Consider the following 26,368-nt stretch of genomic DNA (forward strand, 5'->3'; position numbering starts at 1 on the left):
TGTCCTTCACTTGTCTCCACCTCCTGGAGAGTGTCCTTCACTTGTCTCCACCTCCTGGAGAGTGTCCTTCACTTGTCTCCACCTCCTGGAGAGAGTGTCCTTCACTTGTCTCCACCTCCTGGAGAGAGTGTCCTTCACTTGTCTCCACCTCCTGGAGAGTGTCCTTCATTTGTCTCCACCTCCTGGAGAGTGTCCTTCACTTGTCTCCACCTCCTGGAGAGTGTCCTTCATTTGTCTCCACCTCCCGGAGAGAGTGTCCTTCACTTGTCTCCACCTCCTGGAAAGAGTGTCCTTCACTTGTCTCCACCTCCCGGAGAGTGTCCTTCACTTGTCTACACCTCCTGGAGAGAGTGTCCTTCACTTGTCTCCACCTCCTGGAGAGTGTCCTTCATTTGTCTCCACCTCCTGGAGAGAGTGTCCTTTACTTGTCTCCACCTCCTGGAGAGTGTCCTTCACTTGTCTCCACCTCCTGGAGAGTGTCCTTCACTTGTCTCCACCTCCTGGAGAGAGTGTCCTTCACTTGTCTCCACCTCCCGGAGAGTGTCCTTCACTTGTCTCCACCTCCTGGAGAGTGTCCTTCACTTGTCTCCACCTCCCGGAGAGTGTCCTTCACTTGTCTCCACCTCCTGGAGAGAGTGTCCTTCACTTGTCTCCACCTCCCGGAGAGTGTCCTTCACTTGTCTCCACCTCCCGGAGAGTGTCCTTCACTTGTCTCCACCTCCTGGAAAGAGTGTCCTTCACTTGTCTCCACCTCCCGGAGAGTGTGTCCTTCACTTGTCTCCACCTCCTGGAAAGAGTGTCCTTCACTTGTCTCCACCTCCTGGAGAGTGTCCTTCACTTGTCTCCACCTCCTGGAGAGTGTCCTTCACTTGTCTCCACCTCCTGGAGAGAGTGTCCTTCACTTGTCTACACCTCCTGGAGAGAGTGTCCTTCACTTGTCTCCACCTCCTGGAGAGTGTCCTTCATTTGTCTCCACCTCCTGGAGAGAGTGTCCTTTACTTGTCTCCACCTCCTGGAGAGCGTCCTTCACTTGTCTCCACCTCCTGGAGAGTGTCCTTCACTTGTCTCCACCTCCTGGAGAGTGTCCTTCACTTGTCTCCACCTCCTGGAGAGTGTCCTTCACTTGTCTCCACCTCCTGGAGAGTGTCCTTCATTTGTCTCCACCTCCTGGAGAGAGTGTCCTTTACTTGTCTCCACCTCCTGGAGAGCATCCTTCACTTGTCTCCACCTCCTGGAGAGTGTCCTTCACTTGTCTCCACCTCCTGGAGAGTGTCCTTCACTTGTCTCCACCTCCTGGAGAGTGTCCTTCACTTGTCTCCACCTCCTGGAGAGTGTCCTTCATTTGTCTCCACCTCCTGGAGAGAGTGTCCTTTACTTGTCTCCACCTCCTGGAGAGTGTCCTTCACTTGTCTCCACCTCCTGGAGAGTGTCCTTCACTTGTCTCCACCTCCTGGAGAGTGTCCTTCACTTGTCTCCACCTCCTGGAGAGTGTCCTTCACTTGTCTCCACCTCCCGGAGAGTGTCCTTCACTTGTCTCCACCTCCTGGAGAGAGTGTCCTTCACTTGTCTCCACCTCCCGGAGAGTGTCCTTCACTTGTCTCCACCTCCCGGAGAGTGTCCTTCACTTGTCTCCACCTCCCGGAGAGTGTCCTTCACTTGTCTCCACCTCCTGGAAAGAGTGTCCTTCACTTGTCTCCACCTCCCGGAGAGTGTCCTTCACTTGTCTACACCTCCTGGAGAGAGTGTCCTTCACTTGTCTCCACCTCCTGGAGAGTGTCCTTCATTTGTCTCCACCTCCTGGAGAGAGTGTCCTTTACTTGTCTCCACCTCCTGGAGAGTGTCCTTCACTTGTCTCCACCTCCTGGAGAGTGTCCTTCATTTGTCTCCACCTCCTGGAGAGAGTGTCCTTCACTTGTCTCCACCTCCCGGAGAGTGTCCTTCACTTGTCTCCACCTCCTGGAGAGTGTCCTTCACTTGTCTCCACCTCCTGGAGAGTGTCCTTCACTTGTCTCCACCTCCTGGAGAGTGTCCTTCACTTGTCTCCACCTCCCGGAGAGTGTCCTTCACTTGTCTCCACCTCCTGGAGAGAGTGTCCTTCACTTGTCTCCACCTCCCGGAGAGTGTCCTTCACTTGTCTCCACCTCCCGGAGAGTGTCCTTCACTTGTCTCCACCTCCCGGAGAGTGTCCTTCACTTGTCTCCACCTCCTGGAAAGAGTGTCCTTCACTTGTCTCCACCTCCCGGAGAGTGTCCTTCACTTGTCTACACCTCCTGGAGAGAGTGTCCTTCACTTGTCTCCACCTCCTGGAGAGTGTCCTTCATTTGTCTCCACCTCCTGGAGAGAGTGTCCTTTACTTGTCTCCACCTCCTGGAGAGTGTCCTTCACTTGTCTCCACCTCCTGGAGAGTGTCCTTCACTTGTCTCCACCTCCTGGAGAGTGTCCTTCACTTGTCTCCACCTCCTGGAGAGTGTCCTTCACTTGTCTCCACCTCCTGGAGAGTGTCCTTCACTTGTCTCCACCTCCTGGAGAGAGTGTCCTTCACTTGTCTCCACCTCCTGGAGAGAGTGTCCTTCACTTGTCTCCACCTCCTGGAGAGTGTCCTTCATTTGTCTCCACCTCCTGGAGAGTGTCCTTCACTTGTCTCCACCTCCTGGAGAGTGTCCTTCATTTGTCTCCACCTCCCGGAGAGTGTCCTTCACTTGTCTCCACCTCCTGGAGAGAGTGTCCTTCATTTGTCTCCACCTCCTGGAGAGAGTCCTTCACTTGTCTAGATGTTGAGAATGGGTTTTTCTTTACAATAGAGAGGATCCTGCCATCATCCATATATATATAGTTACATAGTTACTAAGGTTGAATAAAGACACCAGTCCATCCAGTTCAACCTGAGTGAGTGTATACACACGCACAGAACCCACGTGAGTGAGCTCTAATTTTTATTTTTTCATTATTATAATTTTTTTTTATTATTTCTTGAAATTTTTTACCTATTTTCTCCACAATGTATTTTTTTATTTTTTTTGGAGGGCAGGGGGGCTTTGGTGAAATATCAGGGGTCTAAATGAAGAGACAGATAAAGAGATTGAGGAAACACATTCCTCAGTTCCTTTATGTAGCCTCAGCTGCACAAAATGAATGAACAGGGAAAGCTCTGCACAGCCTTCCTGTTTATTCATAAACCGAAGCATAGTAAACGCAGTTCACAATGCTTCGGTTGTTAATGAACACAGTGAACGATCTGTCCCTGTCAGACATATTTACCGACCCTTTTCCTGGACTCCATCATGAAGCTCCCCTTGTGCGACCGCAGCAGCAGGCAGGAGAGGAGAGGACGGAAGCCGTCAGCACTACGAATGGGGTGCGGACGGTGGAGGGGAGTAGATTGATGTAATGTAGTGGGCAATTTCAAGAACAGATCTCCTATATGGCTCTTCATGCAGTAGCTGAAAGCCGCAGGAATGAAAGGGGTAGTGAAGTAATAGTTGTAAATTGGAATAAATTCTACGGATTCCCTCTATTTATTCCATATATTTATTAATTTGTCTATAAAACTCTGATAGTTACTGTTGATATCACAATGATACAAGGTTAGCTATGAAAACAAGCACACTGCTTAATAAAACAACGTCTTATTTATTTCCCAAGAAAATAGGAAAACGCTAACATGAAAATACTAAAGAAAGATATTACAAAGCATATAACACCAGAACATATAATACAAGAGCATCAAAGATACTTATCGTTTCCTCGGCTGGGCTCAAAATGGTAGAGAGTTAGCCATGAGGCTCAAGCACAAGCCAAGAGTGTAAAGGGGTAGAGAGAGAGGTCTCTTACTTGTTCAGTTCTTTATACTTCAATCATACACCATCCAGACCCAACCCCATTGCCATCCCATCTAGGCTTTTGACGAATGACAGTACCTATGGGGCAGTCCTCCTCAATATATTATATTATTGTCCCTCCTGCTTTATTGACCTCCAGGGGCAGCATTGTCCATGTATCATGTCTATATATCTTCAATGCCCTTTGGTCCTTTGATCTTCTGCAGCAGGACATTCGTTAATCATCTTGTCAGCTATGGTCCCTTTCAAGCTTTCTTGCATAGCGTTATAACATCAGATGGTCCAGAGCCAAGCTTGTTCAGCCTTGAGGGAGGCCTGATCTCTTCTTTCAGATATGCTACAAAGCTTTGATGTGCAACATGTTATATTCCACACCGCCCCCAAGAAAGCAAAGGCTTGGTCGTATCAACCAGAAAGAAACTCCAGAAATATTATATTAAATTTATGAGTTCTTCCAACAGGTAGGATCCGCCTCTCAGCTACTGCATGGAGAGCCATATAGGGAATCCATTCTTGTAACTGCCCACCCCCCACACAAAGCCTAATGTGACGGGCAGGCAGCACGGGCCCCCTGGAGCATTGCAACCCTTAAAGCTCTGGCTGTGGCGATCATGCTAATGTGCACAAGGTAATTAGGGTGTGCCCAAGCACATCCGGCACACCCTGTGTACACACTTATGGTTGATGGTCATGTCAGTGCAGTTCTCTGCATGAAAATAGCTTTATCCAGATCCGTGTTCTACACTCAGAGGTATGGTCCCCCCAACCCCGCATTGAACGACGCAGAGGCAGCCTGTAAGGTTTCTCGTTGGCACTGGACCCTGCGAAACAGGATCCTGTTCTATGATATATTGCTTTGTGGACCAGAAACCAGAAGGGTGCTATACAGGTCCAAGGCAGTGACCCCCTGCGCAGCCTGTAAGGTTTCTGGCTGGCACTGGACCCTGCGAAACAGGATCCTGTTCTATAATATATTGCTTTGTGGACCGGAAGGGTGCTATACAGGTCCAAGGCAGTGACCCCCCTGCAGGGGAGCCAAGTCCCTGAAGGCCCTTAGTGGTAGAGCCTGCCATGGTGAAGTTTTACCACATTGATGTTAGAGCCGCTGAATCAATTGTTTATTTGAAATTGATTCAGAAAGTACATTTTGCTTAATTAAAATTAAAAAAAATAACTGAAAAGAAAAATATGAAATGTATTTAGGTATTCATTTGCGTTAATCTAACCTGATGTCTGTATATTGTGTCTGACAGACCTCGGTGCTCCACATGTGCTCCCTCTTCCACGCCTTCATCTTTGCCCAGCTCTGGACGGTGTACTGCGAGCAGGCCGCCATCGCTCCAACTGTCCAGAACCAGAACGAGTTCAGCTTCACGGCCATCCTGACAGCACTGGAGTTCTGGAGCCGCGTTACTCCCAGCGTCCTTCAGTTGATGGCACACAACACTGTGGTGAGTATGTGAGATCTCACTTGGTGGGAGGAGGTGATGTCCCCAGGCTTAACGGGCTTCAATTTACTGAGCTATAATCCATTTGTCTCTTTGAAGAGATTCTATACCTCCTTGATAACATTTTAAAACCCGGGTTCTTGTATCCTATTAACTATTGATGATTTGTAAGCAAAATAAAGGATATGGACTTGTTGGACATTTAAAAGTGAAGGTCTAACAGCTCTTTCCCATTTGAGTTGTACTGTAGGACATAATCTGTAGGTGGTTGGTCAGTCCATCGGTACGAGTTGGATAGGGCATGATTCTGTGGCGAAGGGTCGAGGCATAGGGGTAGGTGATGTAGCAAGTTCCTGTGGTTTAGGCAAGAAAAAGGAGAAAATATTTGATTTGGGTTGGTCTGCATGAGAATATGGGGAGTCAATCATAGCCTGCATGGATGGTTTATGGTTTTTGGGGTTTTTTTTGGATGTTTTTTCCTGACGGAATTCCGCCCAAGCTTGGCTTGCATACACACGGGTCACACAAAAGTTCTCTGAACTTTCAACCGTCAAGAACGCGGTGATGTACAACACTACAACGAGCCGAGAAAATGAAGTTCAATGCTTGCGAGCATGCGTCGAATAGATTCTGAGCATGCGTAGGCGTTTTTTTCGCGTTGGAATTTGTACAGACGATCAGAAATTTTCCGATCGGGACTTTTTCCGGACGAAAAATAGAGAACCTGCTCTCAAACTTTTTCTGGCGGGAATTCCACCATCAAAAGTCCGATGGAGCGTACACACGACGGTCGGAATCTCCGACCAAAAGCTCACATTGGACTTTTGCTGGGGGGGGGGGGGGGGGGATTTTTCCGATCGTGTGTACGGGGCATCACTTTCTTGCACATGGATTCTCAATGGATATGAGTTCTTTTGTTCTATGTTATAAAAGCTCCACCAGTGTCCTGTGATGACCTCTTCTGGCCTTGTAATGGCTGCTCCAGTTGGATAGGGCCGGAAATTCTGGTTCAGCATATCTCATCACTGGAATACATTGAAAATGGTAACCGCGGAACCAGGGTTGGTGCAAGGATTTTTGACACCCTAGGCGAAACCTCATTTTGCCGCCCCCCCCCGGCTCCACCCATGACTCCACCCCCTTTCCCCTGCTCATGCATACCCCACCTTTTTTAATGAAGCGCCCATCAATGCAGCCTTACCAGCGCCCATCAATGCAGCCTACCAGCGCCCATCAATGCAGCCTACCAGCGCCCATCAATGCAGCCTACCAGCGCCCATCAATGCAGCCTACCAGCGCCCATCAATGCAGCCTACCAGCGCCCATCAATGCAGCCTACTAACGCCCATCAATGCAGCCTACCAACGTCCATCAATGCAGCCTACCAATGCTCTTCAATGCAGCCAACCAGCGCCCATCAATGCAGCCTACCAGCACCCATCAATGCAGCCTACTAACGCCCATCAATGCAGCCTACCAACGTCCATCAATGCAGCCTACCAATGCTCTTCAATGCAGCCTACCAATGCTCTTCAATGCAGCCAACCAGCGCCCATCAATGCAGCCTACCAGCACCCATCAATGCAGCCTACAACCCCCATCAATGCAGCCTACTAACACCCATCAATGCAGCCTACCAACGTCCATCAATGCAGCCTACCAATGCTCTTCAATGCAGCCAACCAGCGCCCATCAATGCAGCCTACCAGCACCCATCAATGCAGCCTACCAGCACCCATCAATGCAGCCTACCAGCGCCCATCAATGCAGCCTACCAACCCCCATCAATGCAGCCTACTAACGCCCATCAATGCAGCCTACCAACGCCCATCAATGCAGCCTACCAACGCCCATCAATGCAGCCTACCAACGCCCATCAATGCAGCCTACCAACGCCCATCAATGCAGCCTACCAACGCCCATCAATGCAGCCTACCAACGCCCATCAATGCAGCCTACCAACGCCCATCAATGCAGCCTACCAATGCTCTTCAATGCAGCCTACCAACCCCCATCAATAAATGTTTACTTGCTTCCATTCATTCGGGAGTCAGGCTGCACCTCTGACACTATGTGCGAAAGTGGCTGCCTGCTGATGCCGAAACTTAGTTGCTTGCTGCAGAGAGAAGAGAGTAGGAACACCAATGGCCCGGCGCCCCCAGGCAGAAGTGCGCCCTAGGCGGCTGCCTAGTTTGCCTAGTGGTAGCACTGGCCCTGCGCGGAACAAAAGTAACCTAAAATATCAATACTGGATGGATTTGTATAGAATACAGATTAAGTAGTAGGAGTTGTAGAACCTATGGCAAGTCTTGACCCCTTTAGTTTTAGGACCTCTAGTCCCATCTTGAACTTATGTTAAAACCAGTGGAGACCAGTGCAAAATAAAACAAAACTTTCCAGAACCATAAAAAAAATAGAGGAAAAGTTTGTGCAATTTTCTAGAAAAAACTATTTGTATAAAAAAACGGAGGTGGTTAGGAGGTAGAAGGTGTCAAAGCAAACCTCTATAAATAAAGTCAACATTAGGTTTAGTGTATTATTAGAGCTGTACTTTCACACCTTCCACCTAGATGAGTTCTCAGCATTTACCTTGTACTGCAACACCGACGCCTCCTACAAACCTAAAATTATTTCATGAATAAAGACTTTTTAATGAATATCCGTACATTTGGTTTATTTATTATGGTGCCATCCCACTTGTGAACACTAATTCTGTCTCGGTCTAGACCAGTCATTCTCAAACAAGGTTTTGTCTTGGTCTAGAACTGTCATTCAAATCGGGGTTTCCGTCTTGGTCTAGACCGGTCATTCTCAACCAGGTTTCGTCTTGGTCTAGACCAGTTATTCTCAACCAGGGTTCTGTCTTGGTCTGGACCAGTTATTCTCAACCAGGGTTCTATCTGGCTCTAGAACAGTCATTCTCAACCAGGGTTCTGTCTTGAACTAAACCGGTCAATCTCAACCAGGGTTCTGTCTTGAACTAAACCGGTCAATCTCAACCACGGTTCATCTTGTTCTAGAACAGTTATTCTCAACCAGGGTCCTGTCTTGGTCTAGATCAGTCACTTTCAATCAGGGATCTGTCTTGGTCTAGACCAGCCATTCTCAACCAGGGTTCCGTCTTGGTCTAGACCAGCCATTCTCAACCAGGGTTCCGTCTTGGTCTAGAACAGTCATTCTCAACCACGGTTCCATCTTGTTCTAGAACAGTTATTCTCAACCAGGGCTCTGTCTTGGTCTAGAACAGTCATTCTCAACCAGGGTCCTGTCTTGGTCTAGACCAGTCACTCTCAATCAGGGATCTGTCTTGGTCTAGACCAGCCATTCTCAACCAGGGCTCTGTCTTGGTCTAGAACAGTCATTCTCAACCAGGGTCCTGTCTTGGTCTAGACCAGTCACTCTCAATCAGGGATCTGTCTTGGTCTAGACCAGCCATTCTCAACCAGGGCTCTGTCTTGGTCTAGCACAGTCATTCCCAACCAGGCTTCTGTCTTGGTCTAAACCATTTATTCTCAACCAGGGTTGGTCTAGACCAGTCACTCTCAATCAGGGATCTGTCTTGGTCTAGACTAGGACTGTTTAAGAAGTATGCCTTGTACACACGGTCGGACATTCCGACCACAAAATCCATTGGATTTTTTCCAGACGGATTTTGGCCGAAACTTGTGTTGCATACACGCGGTCGCACAAAGTTGTCGGAAAATCCGATCGTTCCGAAACGAGGTGACGTACAAAACGCACGACGGGACTACGTAGAGGCCAGTAGCCAATAGCTTTCGTCCCCATTCTGAGCATGCGCAGCACTTTGTGCCTTCGGGATTCTATACACAGGATCGGAAAAAAGTCAGATCGGATTTTGTTGTCGGGAAAATTTTAGGTCCTGCTCTCAAATTTTTTCCCGTCGGAAATTCCGAAGTGCCATTTCAGGCGTTTACATGGGGAATTGGCATCATGACAATGCATAAATCTAATTCAGGGCAGATGGCATTCAGGTCAGGCTCCGCTTTCAAAAGAAGGTTGAAGTCGACCTCAGTTTATCCTGATTCGCCTTCCGCCCACTGGCATGTTGCCGCAGCCACTGGACTGTGATGTGAAAGGCGTTGGGGGGGGGGGGGGGCCTGAGGGCTCTGATGTGAAGGATGGGGGGGCTGAGGGCTCTGATGTGAAGGAGGGGGGGCTGAGGGCTCTTATGTGAAGGAGGGGGGGCTGAGGGCTCTTATGTGAAGGAGGGGGGGGCTGAGGGCTCTGATGTGAAGGAGGGGGGGGGCTGAGAGCTCTGATGTGAAGGAGGGGGGGGCTGAGGGCTCTGATGTGAAGGAGGGGGGGGGCTGAGGGCTCTGATGTGAAGGAGGGGGGGCTGAGGGCTCTGATGTTAAGGGGGGGGGGGCTGAGGGCTCTGATGTGAAGGGGGGCTGAGGGCTCTGATGTGAAGGAGGGGGGGGCTGAGGGCTCTGATGTGAAGGGGGGCTGAGGGCTCTGATGTGAAGGAGGGGGGGGCTGAGGGCTCTGATGTGAAGGGGGGGCTGAGGGCTCTGATGTGAAGGACGGGGGGGGGGGGCTGAGGGCTCTGATGTGAAGGAGGGGGGGGGCTGAGGGCTCTGATGTGAAGGACGGGGGGGGGGGGGGCTGAGGGCTCTGATGTGAAGGAGGGGGGGGGGGGGCTGAGGGCTCTGATGTGAAGGAGCGGGGGAGTTAGGACTCTGATGTTAAAGGTGTAAGAATGAGAATGCTGATGTGAAAGTGAGGAACCAAGGATGTGGTAGAGGGCCCCATTTTAGACTTGTGCCTCATGTTCTTAACTGGCGCCATGAATAAAAAGAGGTTGAGAAACACTACCCTAGACCAATGGTTCTCAATACTGTCTTCAAGTACCCCTAACAGGCCATGTTTGCAGGTTTTCCTTTATCGTGCACAGGTGCTTTAAATCGGAGACAATGGCTTGGTATTTTGGACATCTATTTTATCTAAGAGAAATTCCAAAAATATGGCCTGTTGGGGGTACTTGAGGACAAGGGTTGAGAACCACTACCCTGGACCACAGTCTATGTTGGCTGTGCAGAGATCTTGCATTGGAAGTAGTGATGGGCTCAGGCAGTGTTCGGGATCGTAGTCCCAATCCCCCTGAGCAGTCCTGCCAGGAAGCCCTCACTGCGCACCGCCAATCATAGGCTTTTCCCGTGAGGCTTTTCCCGGTCTGCGTAGTCACGGACCAGGAAAGGCCTCACTGCCTATGATTGGCGCTGCGCAGCGTCAGGTTCCTGGCGGGATTTCTCAGGTGGGTTGGGACTACGATCCCGAACACGCCCGAGCCCAACACAACCTGGAAGGAGGAACTGCCCAACAGGACCAAAGCTGGCCAGAGATGGATCTAAATGCAGCTAGTCCCGCAGAGACTGGCCAAATTTTCGATCTATCTATAGTTGTTTCTGTTCGGGTGTAGTCGATCTTTTTTGGACCGACTTCTCTCGAACTGGTTTGTTGGAAAATTTTTGGTTTCTATGCTTCGGTGTATTCTGACTGAGAAGGAGTCCCACTGTCAGAATACAACGCCACAGCAGGGAGGATTCCACCATCCAGCTCATTTGTGTGGATGGGGGAATCAGTTCAGTTGTTTTTCGGTCAGATTGTTGGCTGATCCAAAAAAACGAAATAAAAAAACTGATATGTGAATGGCCAGCTTTAGTGAGCTCCACCCAATATGTATTCTATGAGACCCTCCATGATGGTGTAATATGGGAAAGTACCAGGACCTATGAGATGAAGGTTTCCTCTGCACCATGCAAGGCCAGAACACTTCCCGATGGTGTTCTGAGAGCAGGCATGTACTGGCCATGGGGACTACCGGGAGTTTCCCGGTGGGCCGATGGCTCAGTGGGCCACTCTTATGTAAGGGGGCTGCTGATGGGACACTCTGATGTAAGGGGGTGGTGATGGGACACTCTGATGTAAGAGGGCTGATGATGGGACACTCTGATGTAAGGGGGCTGGTGATGGGACACTCTGATGTAAGGGGGCTGGTGATGGGACACTCTGATGTAAGGGGCTGGTGATGGGACACTCTGATGTAAGGGGGCTGGTGATGGGACACTCTGATGTAAGGGGCTGGTGATGGGACACTCTGATGTAAGGGGGCTGGTGATGGGACACTCTGATGTAAGGGGATGCTGATGGGACACTCTGATGTAAGGGGGCTGCTGATGGGACACTCTGATGTAATGGGGCTGGTGATGGGACACTCTGATGTAAGGGGATGCTGATGGGACACTCTGATGTAAGGGGGCTGCTGATGGGACACTCTGATGTAAGGGGGCTGCTGATGGGACACTGTGATGTAAGGGGGTGGTGATGGGACACTCTGATGTAAGGGGGTGGTGATGGGACACTCTGATGTAAGGGGGCTGCTGATGGGACACTCTGATGTAAGGGGGCTGCTGATGGGACACTCTGATGTAAGGGGTTGGTTATGGGACACTCTGATGTAAGGGGTTGGTGATGGGACACTCTGATGTAAGGGGGTGGTGATGGGACACTCTGATGTAAGAGGGCTGCTGATGGGACACTCTGATGTAAGGGGGCTGCTGATGGGACACTCTGATGTAAGGGGGTGGTGATGGAACACTCTGATGTAAGGGGGCTGCTGATGGGACACTCTGATGTAAGGGGGCTGGTGATGGGACACTCTGATGTAAGGGGGTGATGATGGGACACTCTGATGTAAGGGGGCTGGTGATGGGACACTCTGATGTAAGAGGGCTGCTGATGGGACACTCTGATGTAAGGAGGCTGCTGATGGGACACTCTGATGTAAGAGGGCTGCTGATGGGACACTCTGATGTAAGGAGGCTGCTGATGGGACACTCTGATGTAAGAGGGCTGCTGATGGGACACTCTGATGTAAGGAGGCTGCTCATGGGACACTCTGATGTAAGGGGGCTGGTGATGGGACACTCTGGTGTAAGGGGGCTGGTGATGGGACACTCTGATGTAAGAGGGCTGCTGATGGGACACTCTGATGTAAGGAGGCTGCTGATGGGACACTCTGATGTAAGAGGGCTGCTGATGGGACACTCTGATGTAAGGAGGCTGCTGATGGGACACTCTGATGTAAGGGGGCTGCTCATGGGACACTCTGATGTAAGGGGGCTGCTGATGGGACACTCTGATGTAAGAGGGCTGCTGATGGGACACTCTGATGTAAGGAGGCTGCTGATGGGACACTCTGATGTAAGGAGGCTGCTGATGGGACACTCTGATGTAAGGAGGCTGCTGATGGGACACTCTGATGTAAGGGGGTGCTGATGGGACACTCTGATGTAAGAGGGCTGCTGATGGGACACTCTGATGTAAGGAGGCTGCTGATGGGACACTCTGATGTAAGGGGGCTGCTGATGGGACACTCTGATGTAAGGGGGCTGCTGATGGGACACTCTGATGTAAGGGGGTGCTGATGGGACACTCTGATGTAAGGGGGCTGGTAATGGGACACTCTTATGTAAGGGGGCTGGTAATGGGACACTCTGATGTAAGGGGGTGCTGATGGGACACTCTGATGTAAGGGGGTGCTGATGGGACACTCTGATGTAAGGGGGCTGCTGATGGGACACTCAAAATGTAAGTGGGCCGGTCTGGATGAAGTCCAGGGCCAAATTGCTTTCCCAGTCCAGCCCTGTCTGAGAGGGATCACTAAGGGATCTTGTGACGCTTAAGATGTGATCCCTGCAAAGTTGATAAATCTGATTTAAATGTTGTTGACTAGTTACTGACTCCATGATGTCCTCGTGAATCATACGCTTAGAATGTGTGTTTTATCGCTTCCAGATGGTAGAGATGGTCTGCCTGCATCTGATCAGCTTAATGGAGGCTCTACAGGAATGCAATTCCACCGTCTTTGTTAAAGTAAGTTATGTGCCGCACCATAATTCTCCGCTTTCCGACGTATCTGCACAAGGGGCACCCAGAGCTTATTTTCAGTGCACTTAGGAAGGAATTTGTTATTCTGAACCCTGTGAAAGATGTTCAAGGCATTAAATGAGAATTCCAGCAAATCGCATTATTGATACAAAAGAAAAAAACGCACGCTGGCAAAGCACTCGGAGCTTAGATTTTATTGTCCTTTGTCTGCCTTAATGCATCCAGCAGTAAACACGGAATCCACTTGTGAACCATTGTATATAAAAAGGAGTGCGCTGTCCCTTTAAAAAAATAAAAATGAACAAGACATATACCACATGTGTGACATACAGAAATCAAATGTCAGTATGCCCTACTGGCACACGCAAGAGTGCGCTATGACAATTAAGATTAGAAAACCTCTATAGTGTGTGAAGTTACCAGTGCCAATGATCCCTCAATACATGCTTGTGCCCCGCCACCAATATAAACCATATCTTCTTACCAGAGTTGTAGACCGCCAATCACAGAGGTCATACATGCTTGAAATATGGCTCTGGTTGGTACTGTTAGGTGGCACTGATGGGCATTAATTGGTGGCACTGATGGGCATTAATTGGTGGCACTGGGCACTAATTGGTGGCACTGATGGGCACTAATTGGTGGCACTGATGGGCGCTCATTGGTGGCACTGATGGGCGCTCATTGGTGGCACTGATGGGCGCTCATTGGTGGCACTGATGGGCGCTCATTGGTGGCACTGATGGGCGCTCATTGGTGGCACTGATGGGTGCTCATTAGTGGCACTGATGGGTGCTAATTTGTGGCACTGATTGGTGCTAATTTGTGGCACTGATAGGCACTAATTGGTGGCACTGATAGGCAGCACTGACGAGGTAATGACAGTCATTACTGATGGGCACTGATTGGCATCTGTGAAGGGCACTGATAAGCATTACTGATGAGCACTGATTGGCATTGTGGTGGGCACCTCTGATGGGGGCTGTGATGATAATCAGTACACCCCCCCCCCCCTTCTGGCAGGAGAGCCGCCGAACGGCTCTCCTTGTCAGCGCAAACCGAGGAAAGCCGATTACCGGCACTTCCTGGTTACCGCTCTGATTGGCCACAGCTGATCACGTGGTAAAGAGCCTACGTCATAGGCTCTTTACCACGATCGTATATGCGGTATGTCAGAGTGACACACCACACCACCGATCGCCGCTCTGCACGCCCCCCCGGGGGGGGGGGACAAATGGCTTATCCTGCTGGACCTCATATGACGCCCAGTCAGGATAACGGCGCTACGTTGCGGATGTAAATCCACAATGGGGCGGGAGGTAAGTGATTAAACTAAATTCTACTCACGAACGAATGAAAAAAAACAAAACAAGCCAGTGACACTATCGCATGCCTTCCACCCCCCCCCCCGTCGCGTGTGCGTTATGACGTCTGTGTCAAAGCTCCGCTCCTACGTGTTTCGTCCACGTAGACGTCCCCGAGCAGAGTAGAGCTCTTTATTCTTGTAATGGACTCTTGCACGTGCAAGTGGGGGACATTCACATTTAATTGTTGTATGTCACACATGCTGTCAGTATTGTTAAATATTAAAGGGACAGCACACTTCTTTTTATATACATTTGCTATTTACATTGTTTATCCAAACGCTGAGGTGCGCAGCGTCTGTAGGCCCTAAGGACCATTTCAGATATTGAGTTCTTATATTTTTCCTTTTCCTTTTTCTTAATATTTTTTTTTTTCATTATGCATGGAGTGTGGGGGTGGATTTGCATTTAGATTTACATGTGAACCGTTACTGGTGGGCGGCTTACTTGCAACTAAACAGGACCGGACTTGGTCATCATCAGAGAGGTTTGGTAGAACGGCCTCCAGGGCTGCCACTTTTTACATTGCTGTGTGCAAAGTAAATGCTGATTTATTTATTTTTTTTAAGAAAATGTTTGCGGGTTATTGGTGTACCTTTTTTTTCTTTTTTTTTTTTGCAGGTTGTAATAATTACTTAACTGCTTTATTCAACATTGGCAATTCTTCTTAAAGCGGACGTAAACCCATCGATTTGACAGTTGCAAAAAAACGGTTACATTCCCGGCACGTGACGGGAATGTAACTGTCACATTGGTTGTGCTCTCAATCGAACTGTCAAACCATCCAATGGGTGATGTCCTAACGGATCACATGTGCATCATCATCATGGCAGTTGAAGATTAAGCAAGATGGCGGCTTCCTTGGCTGAAAGTAATAGGAGAGTTTACTTTCACTTTATGTGCTTTACAGACCTCATTGCTGCCCTTACCATAGTCGGGCTATTTTGGCTACAACCCACCTATGTGTGTTTGTTTGTTTTTTTGTTTTTTTTCTAAGCATAACCCAGAAACAAAAATGTAGTGTTTTGCACCATACCGTTGGTGGCTGCTATAGTTCTCCTTTTTCCAAGCTTATTTTCCTTTATTTTTACCCTCCTGTGATGTACGTCCTGTCCTAGGATAACAGCACTCACCCGTCTGTGTGAGGACAACTGAACCAAGATAGGACCATGGAACCCTGCCCTTCTTCTATTCTGCATAACATAGAGGGGGTTGGTTCTGTAGTCCTCGTATATAGCTGAGAACAATGTCATTGATAAAAGTCAGCACAGGCAGAGAAGAACACCATGTTATGATCTCATTAAAATTTTAGGCAGGATTGACGGGTATTTTTTGAATTTATCAAACCGATAATTACCAGACCAAAAGGGAGAAAATTGGAGAAGTTGATTGTTTGGGTTTACATGAGATTTAAGTTTTGATGGGAAACTCACATGAACAATAAATCTCCATGCAGACCGGGTTTCAATTGTGAGTTGAATCCAGAACCCAAGTAAATGTTCACTGTACTGTTTCCCCACAACCCTGGGGGTTATGGCATTGTTAGCAAGTTTTAGGTCTGTTACTCCTCTTGCAGCACGAGAAAGAACCTGTTCAATGGTAACATGGGCAATTACAAGAAGGGGGTGTGCTGAGGCTGGGGCATCTGATGGTTCTACTCTAGTGGAGAGGGGAGCTGATGGTTCTACTGTAATGGGAAGGGGAGCTGATCGTTCTGCTCTGATGGAAAGGGGATTCAATGATTCTTCTTTAATGAAGAAAAGTTGATGGTTTTGCTTCAATGGAGCAATCAGATGATGGTTCTTCTCTGAAGGAGAGGGGAGCTGATGGTTCTTTTCTGAAGGAGAGGGGAGCTGATGGCTCTTCTCTGAAGGAGAAGGGGAGCTGATGGTTCTTCTCTGAAGGAGAGGAGAGCTTATGGTTCTTCTTCTGAAGGAGAGGAGAGCTTATGGTTCTTCTCTGAAGGAGAGGGGAGCTTATGGTTCTTCTCTGAAGGAGAGGGGAGCTGATGGTTCTTCTCTGAAGGAGAGGAGAGCTTATGGTTCTTCTCTGAAGGAGAGGGAAGCTGATGGCTCTTCTCTGAAGGAGAAGGGAGCTGATGGCTCTTCTCTGAAGGAGAGGAGAGCTTATGGTTCTTCTCTGAAGGAGAAGGGGAGCTGATGGTTCTTCTCTGAAGGAGAGGGGATCTGATGGTTCTTCTCTGAAGGAGAGGGAAGCTGATGGTTCTTCTCTGAAGGAGAGGGGAGCTGATGGTTCTTCTCTGAAGGAGAGGGGATCTGATGGTTCTTCTCTGAATGAGAGGGGAGCTGATGGCTCTTCTCTGAAGGAGAGGGGAGCTGATCTTCTCTGAAGGAGAGGGGATCTGATGGTTCTTCTCTGAATGAGAGGGGAGCTGATGGCTCTTCTCTGAAGGAGAGGGGAGCTGATCTTCTCTGAAGGAGAGGGGAGCTGATCTTCTCTGAAGGAGAGGGGAGCTGATGTTCTCTGAAGGAGAGGGGAGCTGATGGTTCTTCTCTGAAGGAGAGGGGAGCTGATGGTTCTTCTCTGAAGGAGAGGGGAGCTGATGGTTCTTCTCTGAAGGAGAGGGGAGCTGATGGTTCTTCTCTGAAGGAGAGGGGAGCTGATGTTCTCTGAAGGAGAGGGGAGCTGATGGTTCTTCTCTGAAGGAGAGGGGAGCTGATGGTTCTTCTCTGAAGGAGAGGGGAGCTGATGTTCTCTGAAGGAGAGGGGAGCTGATGGTTCTTCTCTGAAGGAGAGGGGAGCTGATGGTTCTTCTCTGAAGGAGAGGGGAGCTGATGGTTCTTCTCTGAAGGAGAGGGGAGCTGATGGTTCTTCTCTGAAGGAGAGGGGAGCTGATGGTTCTTCTCTGAAGGAGAAGGGAGCTTATGGCTCTTCTCTGAAGGAGAGGGGAGCTGATGGTTCTTCTCTGAAGGAGAGGGGAGCGTATGGTTCTTTGAAGGAGAAGGGGAGCTCATGGATCTTTTCTGAAGGAGAGGGGAGCTGATCTTCTCTGAAGGAGAGGGGATCTGATGGTTCTTCTCTGAAGGAGAGGGGAGCTGATGGTTCTTCTCTGAAGGAGAGGGGAGCTGATGGTTCTGCTTCAGTAAATAGGGGATCTGATGACTCCTGTTCTGGTGGAACAGGGATCTGATGGTTCTACTCTAATTAATATATGGGAGTTGATGGTTCTGCCCCGCTAGAAAGTGGAAACGGTGGTTCAGTGGATCCAAGAGCTCTTTGCTGTTGGAGAGGAGAGCTGATGGCTCTTCTCCGATGGAGATTTGAGTTGACGGATCTGCACTAATGAAGAGAATATTTGATTATCTTCATGTATGGTCAGCAATGCATTAGGCTGAACATCATCATTCTAGGAATGTTATTGGTCCATGCATTATTTGTATCTTCTAAGCACCGCACATTGGAATCATATTCTTATATTTATAAAATCCTGTAAGGGAATTATATGACCAGCTACAGAGCCAATCATGCAGCTGGAAAACGCACATTTCCTGGCAGACAAGTGCTTGTAATCCCTTCGCATCTGCAAAGACTTGTGTATGGCGGCTGTTTTGGCGTATTTATGGAAGGGCAGAAGCTCCGAGTCTGAGAATGTCAGAATGATGCAACAAAACACTTTATCTAATTACCCTGAAAGCTTTTTCTCTTCCATGACATGATGTATAGGAAGCCGGGGTGCCTTTCTAGAACGCAATGAAAGGTGACTCATCAGATCGAGTCAATAACAATTATCTTGGGGCCAAAGATTTAGAAGTGTAATTGCAGATCTTGATAATGTTAAAAGGACATAATTGCATTCATATTCTGGGGCAGAGATGGAATAGCAGAGGGATAATGAAGCAATAGAGGTTGATTTATCCTGAGCGGAGCTGAGAAGTGCACTGCGGTAGACGTGGGTGGCCACGAAGGCAGAGGAACTACAAGTGTAACCAAGCCCTTGCAGGCGGTGGTTCGGGGAAGGGGGGGGGGGCAATTTTAGTTGACTTGTAATGTAAGACGTGGTCCATGTTTCTGATAATTATGGATTTTTGGACAGAAGACACAATAGTTTGAGAGATCCTAATACGGCCGTCATGTCTTTATATGGGCAGTGTAGGTTTGGGGCACTGGAGCCCACAAAAATTCAACCTTCTACTAAGGTGCCTATAGAGTCCGCATATCAGAGTGTAGTGACTCCAATGGGGCAACTGTCAGATCCACTCCAATGGGGCAACTGTCAGATCCACTCCAATGGGGCAACTGTCAGATCCACTCCAATGGGGCAACTGTCAGATCCACTCCAATGGGGCAACTGTCAGATCCACTCCAATAGGGCAACTGTCAGATCCACTCCAAAGGGGCAGCTTTCAGATCCACTCCAACAGGGCAACTCTCTGATCTACTCCAATAGGGCAACTCCCAGATCTATTTCAATGGGACAACAACATCAGATCCACTCCAGTAGGGCAACTCTCAGATCCACTCCAATGGGGCAACTCTCTGACCCACTCCAGTGGGGCAACTCTCTGACCCACTCCAGTGGGGCAACTCTCTGACCCACTCCAATGGGGCAACTCTCTGACCCACTCCAATGGGGCAACTCTCTGACCCACTCCAATGGGGCAACTCTCTGATCCACTCTAATGGGGCAACTCTCTGATCCACTCCAAAGGGGCAACTCTCAGATCCATTTCAATGGGACAACAACCTCAGATCCACTCCAGTAGGGCAACTCTTGGATTCATTCCAATTGGGCAACTCTCAGATCCACTCCAATGGGGCAACTCTCAGATCCACTCCAATGAGGCAACTCTCAGATCCACTCCAATGGGGCAACTCTCAGATCCACTCCAATGGGGCAACTCTCAGATCCACTCCAGTAGGGCAACTCTTTAGATCCACTCCAATGGGGCAACTCTCTGACCCACTCCAATGGGGCAACTCTCTGACCCACTCCAATGGGGCAACTCTCTGATCCACTCCAATGGGGCAACTCTCAGATCCACTCCAATGGGGCAACTCTCTGACCCACTCCAATGGGGCAACTCTCTGACCCACTCCAATGGGGCAACTCTCTGATCCACTCCAATGGGGCAACTCTCTGATCCACTCCAATGGGGCAACTCTCTGATCCACTCCAATGGGGCAACTCTCTGATCCACTCCAATGGGGCACCTCTCTGATCCACTCTAATGGGGCACCTCTCTGATCCACTCTAATGGGGCACCTCTCTGATCCACTCTAATGGGGCAACTCTCTGATCCACTCCAATGGGGCAACTCTCAGATCCATTTCAATGGGACAACAACCTCAGATCCACTCCAGTAGGGCAACTCTTGGATTCATTCCAATGGGGCAACTCTCAGATCCACTCCAATGGGGCAACTCTCAGATCCACTCCAATGAGGCAACTCTCAGATCCACTCCAATGAGGCAACTCTCAGATCCACTCCAATGGGGCAACTCTCAGATCCACTCCAATGGGGCAACTCTCAGATCCACTCCAATGGGGCAACTCTCAGATCCACTCCAATGGGGCAACTCTCTGATCCACTCCAATGGGGCAACTCTCTGATCCACTCCAATGGGGCAACTCTCTGATCCACTCTAATGTGGCAACTCTCTGATCCACTCCAATGGGGCAACTCTCAGATCCACTCCAGTAGGGCAACTTTTGGATTCATTCCAATGGGGCAACTCTCAGATCCACTCCAATAGGGCAACTCTCAGATCCACTCCAATGAGGCAACTCTCAGATCCACTCCAATGAGGCAACTCTCTGATCCACTCCAATGGGGCAACTCTCTGATCCACTCCAATGGGGCAACTCTCAGATCCACTCCAATGGGGCAACTCTCAGATCCACTCCAATGGGGCAACTCTCAGATCCACTCCAATGAGGCAACTCTCAGATCCACTCCAATGGGGCAACTCTCAGGTCCACTCCAATGGGGCAACTCTCAGATCAAAAAGCCTGTGTTTGAGACATATAGTGCCATAGAAGAGAACACCAAATAATGGTTAAATCTAGGCATGTTTATTGATCAGAAAAAAAAACAAGCCAATGCATTTTAATGGCTCTTAAGCTCCCCTCTCTTAGGAAAAAAACGAATATAAAAAGTATTAGAAGTAATACAAAAATTAGATTTTGTATATATAAAAATTTATATAAGAATCTGTATTTAAAAGATTCTACAGTAAGCATTTTCCTGGATCCATATGACAAGGCCAAATAACTAAGTGGCATTAATGTCTAGCTAGTTATGAGATAATATGCTCATAGGACCCGACCAAAATGTTCAGAGAGCTGTTATCATGAAGACTTAAACGTATTGATTTGTAGGAAATTCAATATACTTAACTTGGCAAACACACAAAATATACATATTAAATGACTGGTAATATAACAGAATGAAACAACTTCTTCTTTGCATGCATGTGTTTATGGCCAAAAGTATGTGGACCTCCTCCAAAGATGGGGTTGAGGTGTCTCCAGTGAAGGGTTTTGGTAACAGTTTTGGGAAGACCCCCAAGAGGGAGGCAGAAGAGATCATCACCTTGGGCATTTCAATAGGAGGGGGAAGCAAAGAGGGCAGAACCTGCAACCTATGCTGCTAAAGTAGTTCACAACTCATACAAGGGGGTGCAAAGAACGTGTCCAGACATTACCCGCACCCCCACGTACAAAGCCAACTCCATAAAGACATGGTGGGATCAGTTTGGTGTGGAGGAACTCAAGTGTCCTGCACAGAGCCCTGACCTCCTCCCTACTGATCACATTTGGGATGAATTGGAACCCCAATTGTGAGCCAGGTCTTCTCATCCTGCATTAGTACCTATCCTCACAAATGTTCTTTTGGCTGATTGGACACCCATTCCCACATAACACACTCCAAAATTTTAGGAGAAGCCTTCCCAGAAAAGTAGACCCAGCTCAATAAAGACATAATTTGACCAGTTTGGTGTGGAGGAACCCGAGTGTTCTGCACAGGGCCCTGACCTCAACCCTACTGATCACATTTGGGATGAACTGGAACGCCAATAGTGAGCCAGGTTTTCTCATCCTTCATCAGTAGCTGACCTCACAAATAGACACAAGTTTCCACAGACGCCCTCCAAAATCAGTTCCCAGAGTTGAGTTGAGGATGTTGAGGCCACAAAGGGGGGGGCCAACTACATATTAATGACCAAGAATGGGATGTACAACAAGCTTATATAGATGCGATGGGTGGAGAAACTCGAGTGTCCTGTACAGAGCCCTGACCTGAACCCTACTGGACATCTTTGGGATGCCTTGGAACGTCGATTGTGAGCCAAGTCATCTCCTCCAACATCAGTACCTGACCTCAAAGAAGGGCACAAACTCCCACACACACCCTTCAAAATCTTGTAAAAAGCCTTCCCAGAAGAGTGGAGGATGGTATAGCCCTTGGGGGGGGGGAGGGGGGGTCAGCTTCACAATAATAGCCATGGGGAGGGGTAACGTTATATCAGTTACCATGGTTTTGGAATGGGATGTCTCACCCAGCATGAGCGCCTGACCTCACAATGGGGCACAAGTTCCCACAGACCTCTCAGAATCTTGTGGCAAGGCTTCCAAGAAGAGTGGAGGGTGTTATAGCCCTAAAGCCAGGGCAACTCCATAGTAATGGCCATGGTTTTTGGAGTGGGATGTCTCATCCAACACAAGCTCCTGACCTCACAAATGGGCACACGTGGGTGGAGAAACTTGAGCGTCCTGTACAGAGCCCTGACCTGAACCCTACTGGACATCTTTGGGATGCCTTGGAACGTCAATTGTGAGCCAAGTCATCTCCTCCAACATCAGTACCTGACCTCACAGAAGGGCACAATCTCCCACACACACCCTCCAAAAACTTGTAAAAAGCCTTCCCAGAAGAGTGGAGGATGGTATAGCCCTTGGGGGGGGGAGGGGGGGTCAGCGTCACAATAATGGCCATGGGGAGGGGTAACGTTATATCAGTCACCATGGTTTTGGAATGGGATGTCTCAGCCAGCATGAGCGCCTGACCTCACAAATGGGCACAAGCTCCCACAGACCTCTCAGAATCTTGTGGCAAGTCTTCCAAGAAGAGTGGAGGGTAGCAGAGGCAACTCCATATGAATGGCCATGGTTTTTGGAGTGGGATGTCTCATCCAACATGAGAGCCTGACCTCACAAATGGGTACAAGTTCTCACAGACGTTTCAAAATCTTGTGGCAAGCCTTCCCAGAAGAGTGGAGGGTGTTATAGCCCTAAAGCAGGGGCAACTCCATATGAATGGTCATGGTTTTTGGAGTGGGATGTCTCATCAACCTCACAAATGGGCACACGTGAGTGGAGAAACTTGAGTGTACAGAGCCCTGACCTGAACCCTACTGGACACCTTTGGGATGCCTTGGAACCTCAATTGTGAGCCAAGTCATCTCCTCCAACATCAGTACCTGACCTCACAGAAGGGCACAAACTCCCACACACACCCTTCAAAATCTTGTAAAAAGCCTTCCCCGAAGAGTGGAGGATGATATAGCCCTTGGGTGGGTGCAGCTTCACAATAATGGCCCTGGGGAGGGGTAACGTTATATCAGTCACCATGGTTTTGGAATGGGATGTCTCACCCAGCATGACCGCCTGACCTCACAATGGGGCACAAGCTCCCACAGACCTTTCAGAATCTTGTGGCAAGCCTTCCAAGAAGATTGGAGGGTGTTATAGCCCTAAAGCCAGGGCAACTCCATATGAATGGCCATGGTTTTTGGAGTGGGATGTCTCATCCAACACGAGCGCCTGACCTCACAATGGGGCACAAGTTCTCACAGACCTTTCAGAATCTTGTGGCAAGCCTTCCCAGGAGGGTGAAGGATGTTATAACACTAAAAAGGGACAACTCCATAGTAATGGCCATGGGGGGGTTATGGGTGCAACTCCATATTAATTGTCATGGTTTAAGACTGGAATGTCTAACAAGCCCATGTAGGTTTGATGATCAGGTGTCCACAAACTTTTGGAAATGCAGTCTACTCCTCTATCTAAAAAAAATGCAGGTTATCATTGCTGACCTCCAGGAAATGTTCATCGCCCAGCTGAGTGATGGGGAACCTTGGCACCCCACATGTTTTGAAACTACGTTTCCCATGATGCTCAACTGCACTGCAGAGTGCAAGAGCATCATGGGAAATGTAGTTCCAAAACATCTAGGGTGCCAAGGTTCCCCATCACTGGCCTACCCGTTATGCCGACTCTCTGGAGTCCAAGGTTTTTAAATTCACTGAAAACGAATATGCACGTGGCAAAAAAGTCAGCAGCCCAAATGGGCGCACCTATCCTAGGTCTGAGGCTCAAAGTATGGAAACCAGAGCTCCAGCTTGATGGCCATTTTTTTAGAAGGAGCGGTCGGTAGTGGCAGTCGCCGTGGCTCCGATTCACCGTGCTGCAGCGGGACTTACAGCATGCTAAAGTGACCCAAAAAACTATTTTAGCATGCCTTAAGTGCTGCTTGATGTTTAAGAACTTTGGGGCCCCTGAGTCTGTCACGGAAAGGTTTCCTTTAACGCCACAGTTTCTTTCCGTGACCTTTGCCTGAGCAGCCGTCTCCTAATAGCTTGCCGTTTTTCAATAGAATTAGCGTTGCAGGAGAATCCGTTTTGTTGCTAATTATGAAGGAACTGCAGAGATTGGCTGCCTGTCTTTATATTGGAGGGCATTATCCCGGAGAGTGAAGTGTCCTTCCTGTAATTGGCATTTCGTAGATTTTACCCTTTCATTGTCCTGGCCTGGGCCTCTTTTATTTAACTGCTTGGAATAAGACCTGCCTGTTGTCCACCAATCAGATCCCAGATCTGAGATTTGGTTGGCTATTTAGATGCAGCTAATGGTGGCCGTACACACTTCGATAAACGATCAATTTATTTTTTCCGATAGGAATACTTCAATCTTTAGTCAAGAACTCCGTCGATCGATATACCGCGCACAGGGACGTGGATTTCAATCAGTAGTTAAAGGGAATCTCCTATTTGTGTCTAGTATACTCCTATTATTCTGAACCATCTTGAAATTTTTAAAGTGTTTCTAAAGGTTTTTATACCTGCTCTGTGTATTGGTTTTGCACAGAGCAGCCCGGCTCCTCCTCTTCTCGGGGTCCCCCGCCGGCGCTCTTGGCTCCTCCCCCTTGATCATCGCCCGCCCCCCCCCAATAGCAAGCCGCTTGCTATAGGGCCACTGGTGTGTGCTCGCTCCCAAGCCCCGCTCCATACATCCATAAGACGCACAGAGCCACAGCTCGGCCCCACCCCTGCTCTCTCCTCATTGGCTCACCGGCTGTGATTGACAACAGTGGGAGCCAATGGCTCCCGCTGCTACAGTGTCTCACAAAAGTAAGTACACCCCTCACACTTTTGTAATTCTTTTCTTCTCTCTTTTCATGTGACAACACTGAAGAAATGACACTTGTCTACAATGTAAAGTAGTGAGTGTACAGCTTGTATAACAGTGTAAATTTCCTGTCCCCTCAAAATAACTCAACACACAGCCATTAATGTCCAAATTGGGAGGGGAGATTTAATGCCAAATAAAGTGTTCCCTTATCTTTTCCATTCAGTTGTATGAATCACAAAGATAAAATATTGTTAATTTTTGGTTACATTTAAAGTGGAACTAAACCCTTCTATCCTTTTCAGCCAAGGAGGCTGCCATCTTAACCTCTGTTTGATCTTCAAGTCAACTGCCATGATGCTGCACATGTGATCAGTTATCAGTCCAGACAACAAACTGCGATGCTCTGTGTGTTCTGACATCTTTCTATCAGAACCATTCATCTTTTTTAGCAATTTTAGCTCCAGTAGCTCTTCTATTGGATCGGACTACATGATCCAGCCCCCCACCTCCAACACCGAGCCTTCCCATCCCCCACTTCCATCAATGAGCATTCCCTCTCCATCTTCATCAATGAGCCCCCCATCTACATCAATGAGCCCCCCCACCTCCATCAATGAGCCCCCCCACCTCCATCAATGAGCCCTCCCTTCCCCCACTTCCATCAATGAGCATTCCGTCTTCATCTTCATCAATGAGCCCCCCCACCTCTATCAATGAGACCCCCCACCTCTATCAATGAGACCCCCCACCTCCATCAATGAGACCCCCCACCTCTATCAATGAGCCCCCCATCTCCATCAGTTAGCCCCCCCACCTCTATCAGTAAGTCTCACCCCACCTCCATGAGTGAGTCCCCCCCACCTCCATCAATGAGCCCATTGCTCCCCACCTCCAACAATGAGCCTTCCCTTCCCCCACTTCCATCAATGAGCCTTCCCTCTCCATATTCATCAATGAGCCCCCCCATTTCCATCAGTGAGTCCCCCCCCCCTACCTCCAACAATGAGCCCATCGCTCCCCACCTCCAACAATGGACCTTCCCTTCCCCAACTTCCATCAATGAGTGTTTCCTCTCCATCTTCATAAATGAGCCCCCCACCTCCATCAGTGAGTCCCCCCCACCTCAATCAAAGAGCGTTCCCTCTCCATCTTCATCAATGAGCCCCCCCATCTCCATCAATGAACCCCCCCAGCTCCATCAATGAGCCTCCCCCACCTCCATCAATGAGTGTTCCCAGCTCCATCAGTGAACCCCCCCAGCTCCATCAGTGAACCCCCCCATCTCCATCAGTCAACCCCCCATCTCCATCAGTGAGCCTCCCCACCTCCATCAGTGAGTCGCCCCCCCCCCCATCTCCATCAGTGAGCCTCCCCTCCCCCACTTCCATAAATGAGTGTTCCCTCTCCATATTCATCAGTGAGCCCCCCATCTCC

At 49.0% G+C, this 26,368-nt stretch overlaps 1 protein-coding gene across 3 annotated transcripts in view; it reads left to right on the forward strand.

Moving 5' to 3' along the window:
- The window catches only part of UNC79 (unc-79 subunit of NALCN channel complex), a 272,784-nt gene that overhangs the window by 240,682 nt on the left and 5,734 nt on the right, over positions 1-26,368 (forward strand). For all 3 annotated transcript variants that reach the window (XM_077466667.1, XM_077466665.1, XM_077466666.1), the window contains 2 exons: positions 5,093-5,290; positions 13,106-13,183. In XM_077466667.1, coding sequence (XP_077322793.1) covers positions 5,093-5,290; positions 13,106-13,183 — 276 coding nt within the window. The remainder of the gene's footprint in view (positions 1-5,092; positions 5,291-13,105; positions 13,184-26,368) is intronic.

The sequence above is a fragment of the Lithobates pipiens genome, unplaced genomic scaffold (genome assembly GCF_037356315.1).
Source record: "Lithobates pipiens isolate NorthernLeopardFrog02 unplaced genomic scaffold, aLitPip1_a1.2 Scaffold_37, whole genome shotgun sequence".
NCBI lineage: Eukaryota > Metazoa > Chordata > Amphibia > Anura > Ranidae > Lithobates > Lithobates pipiens.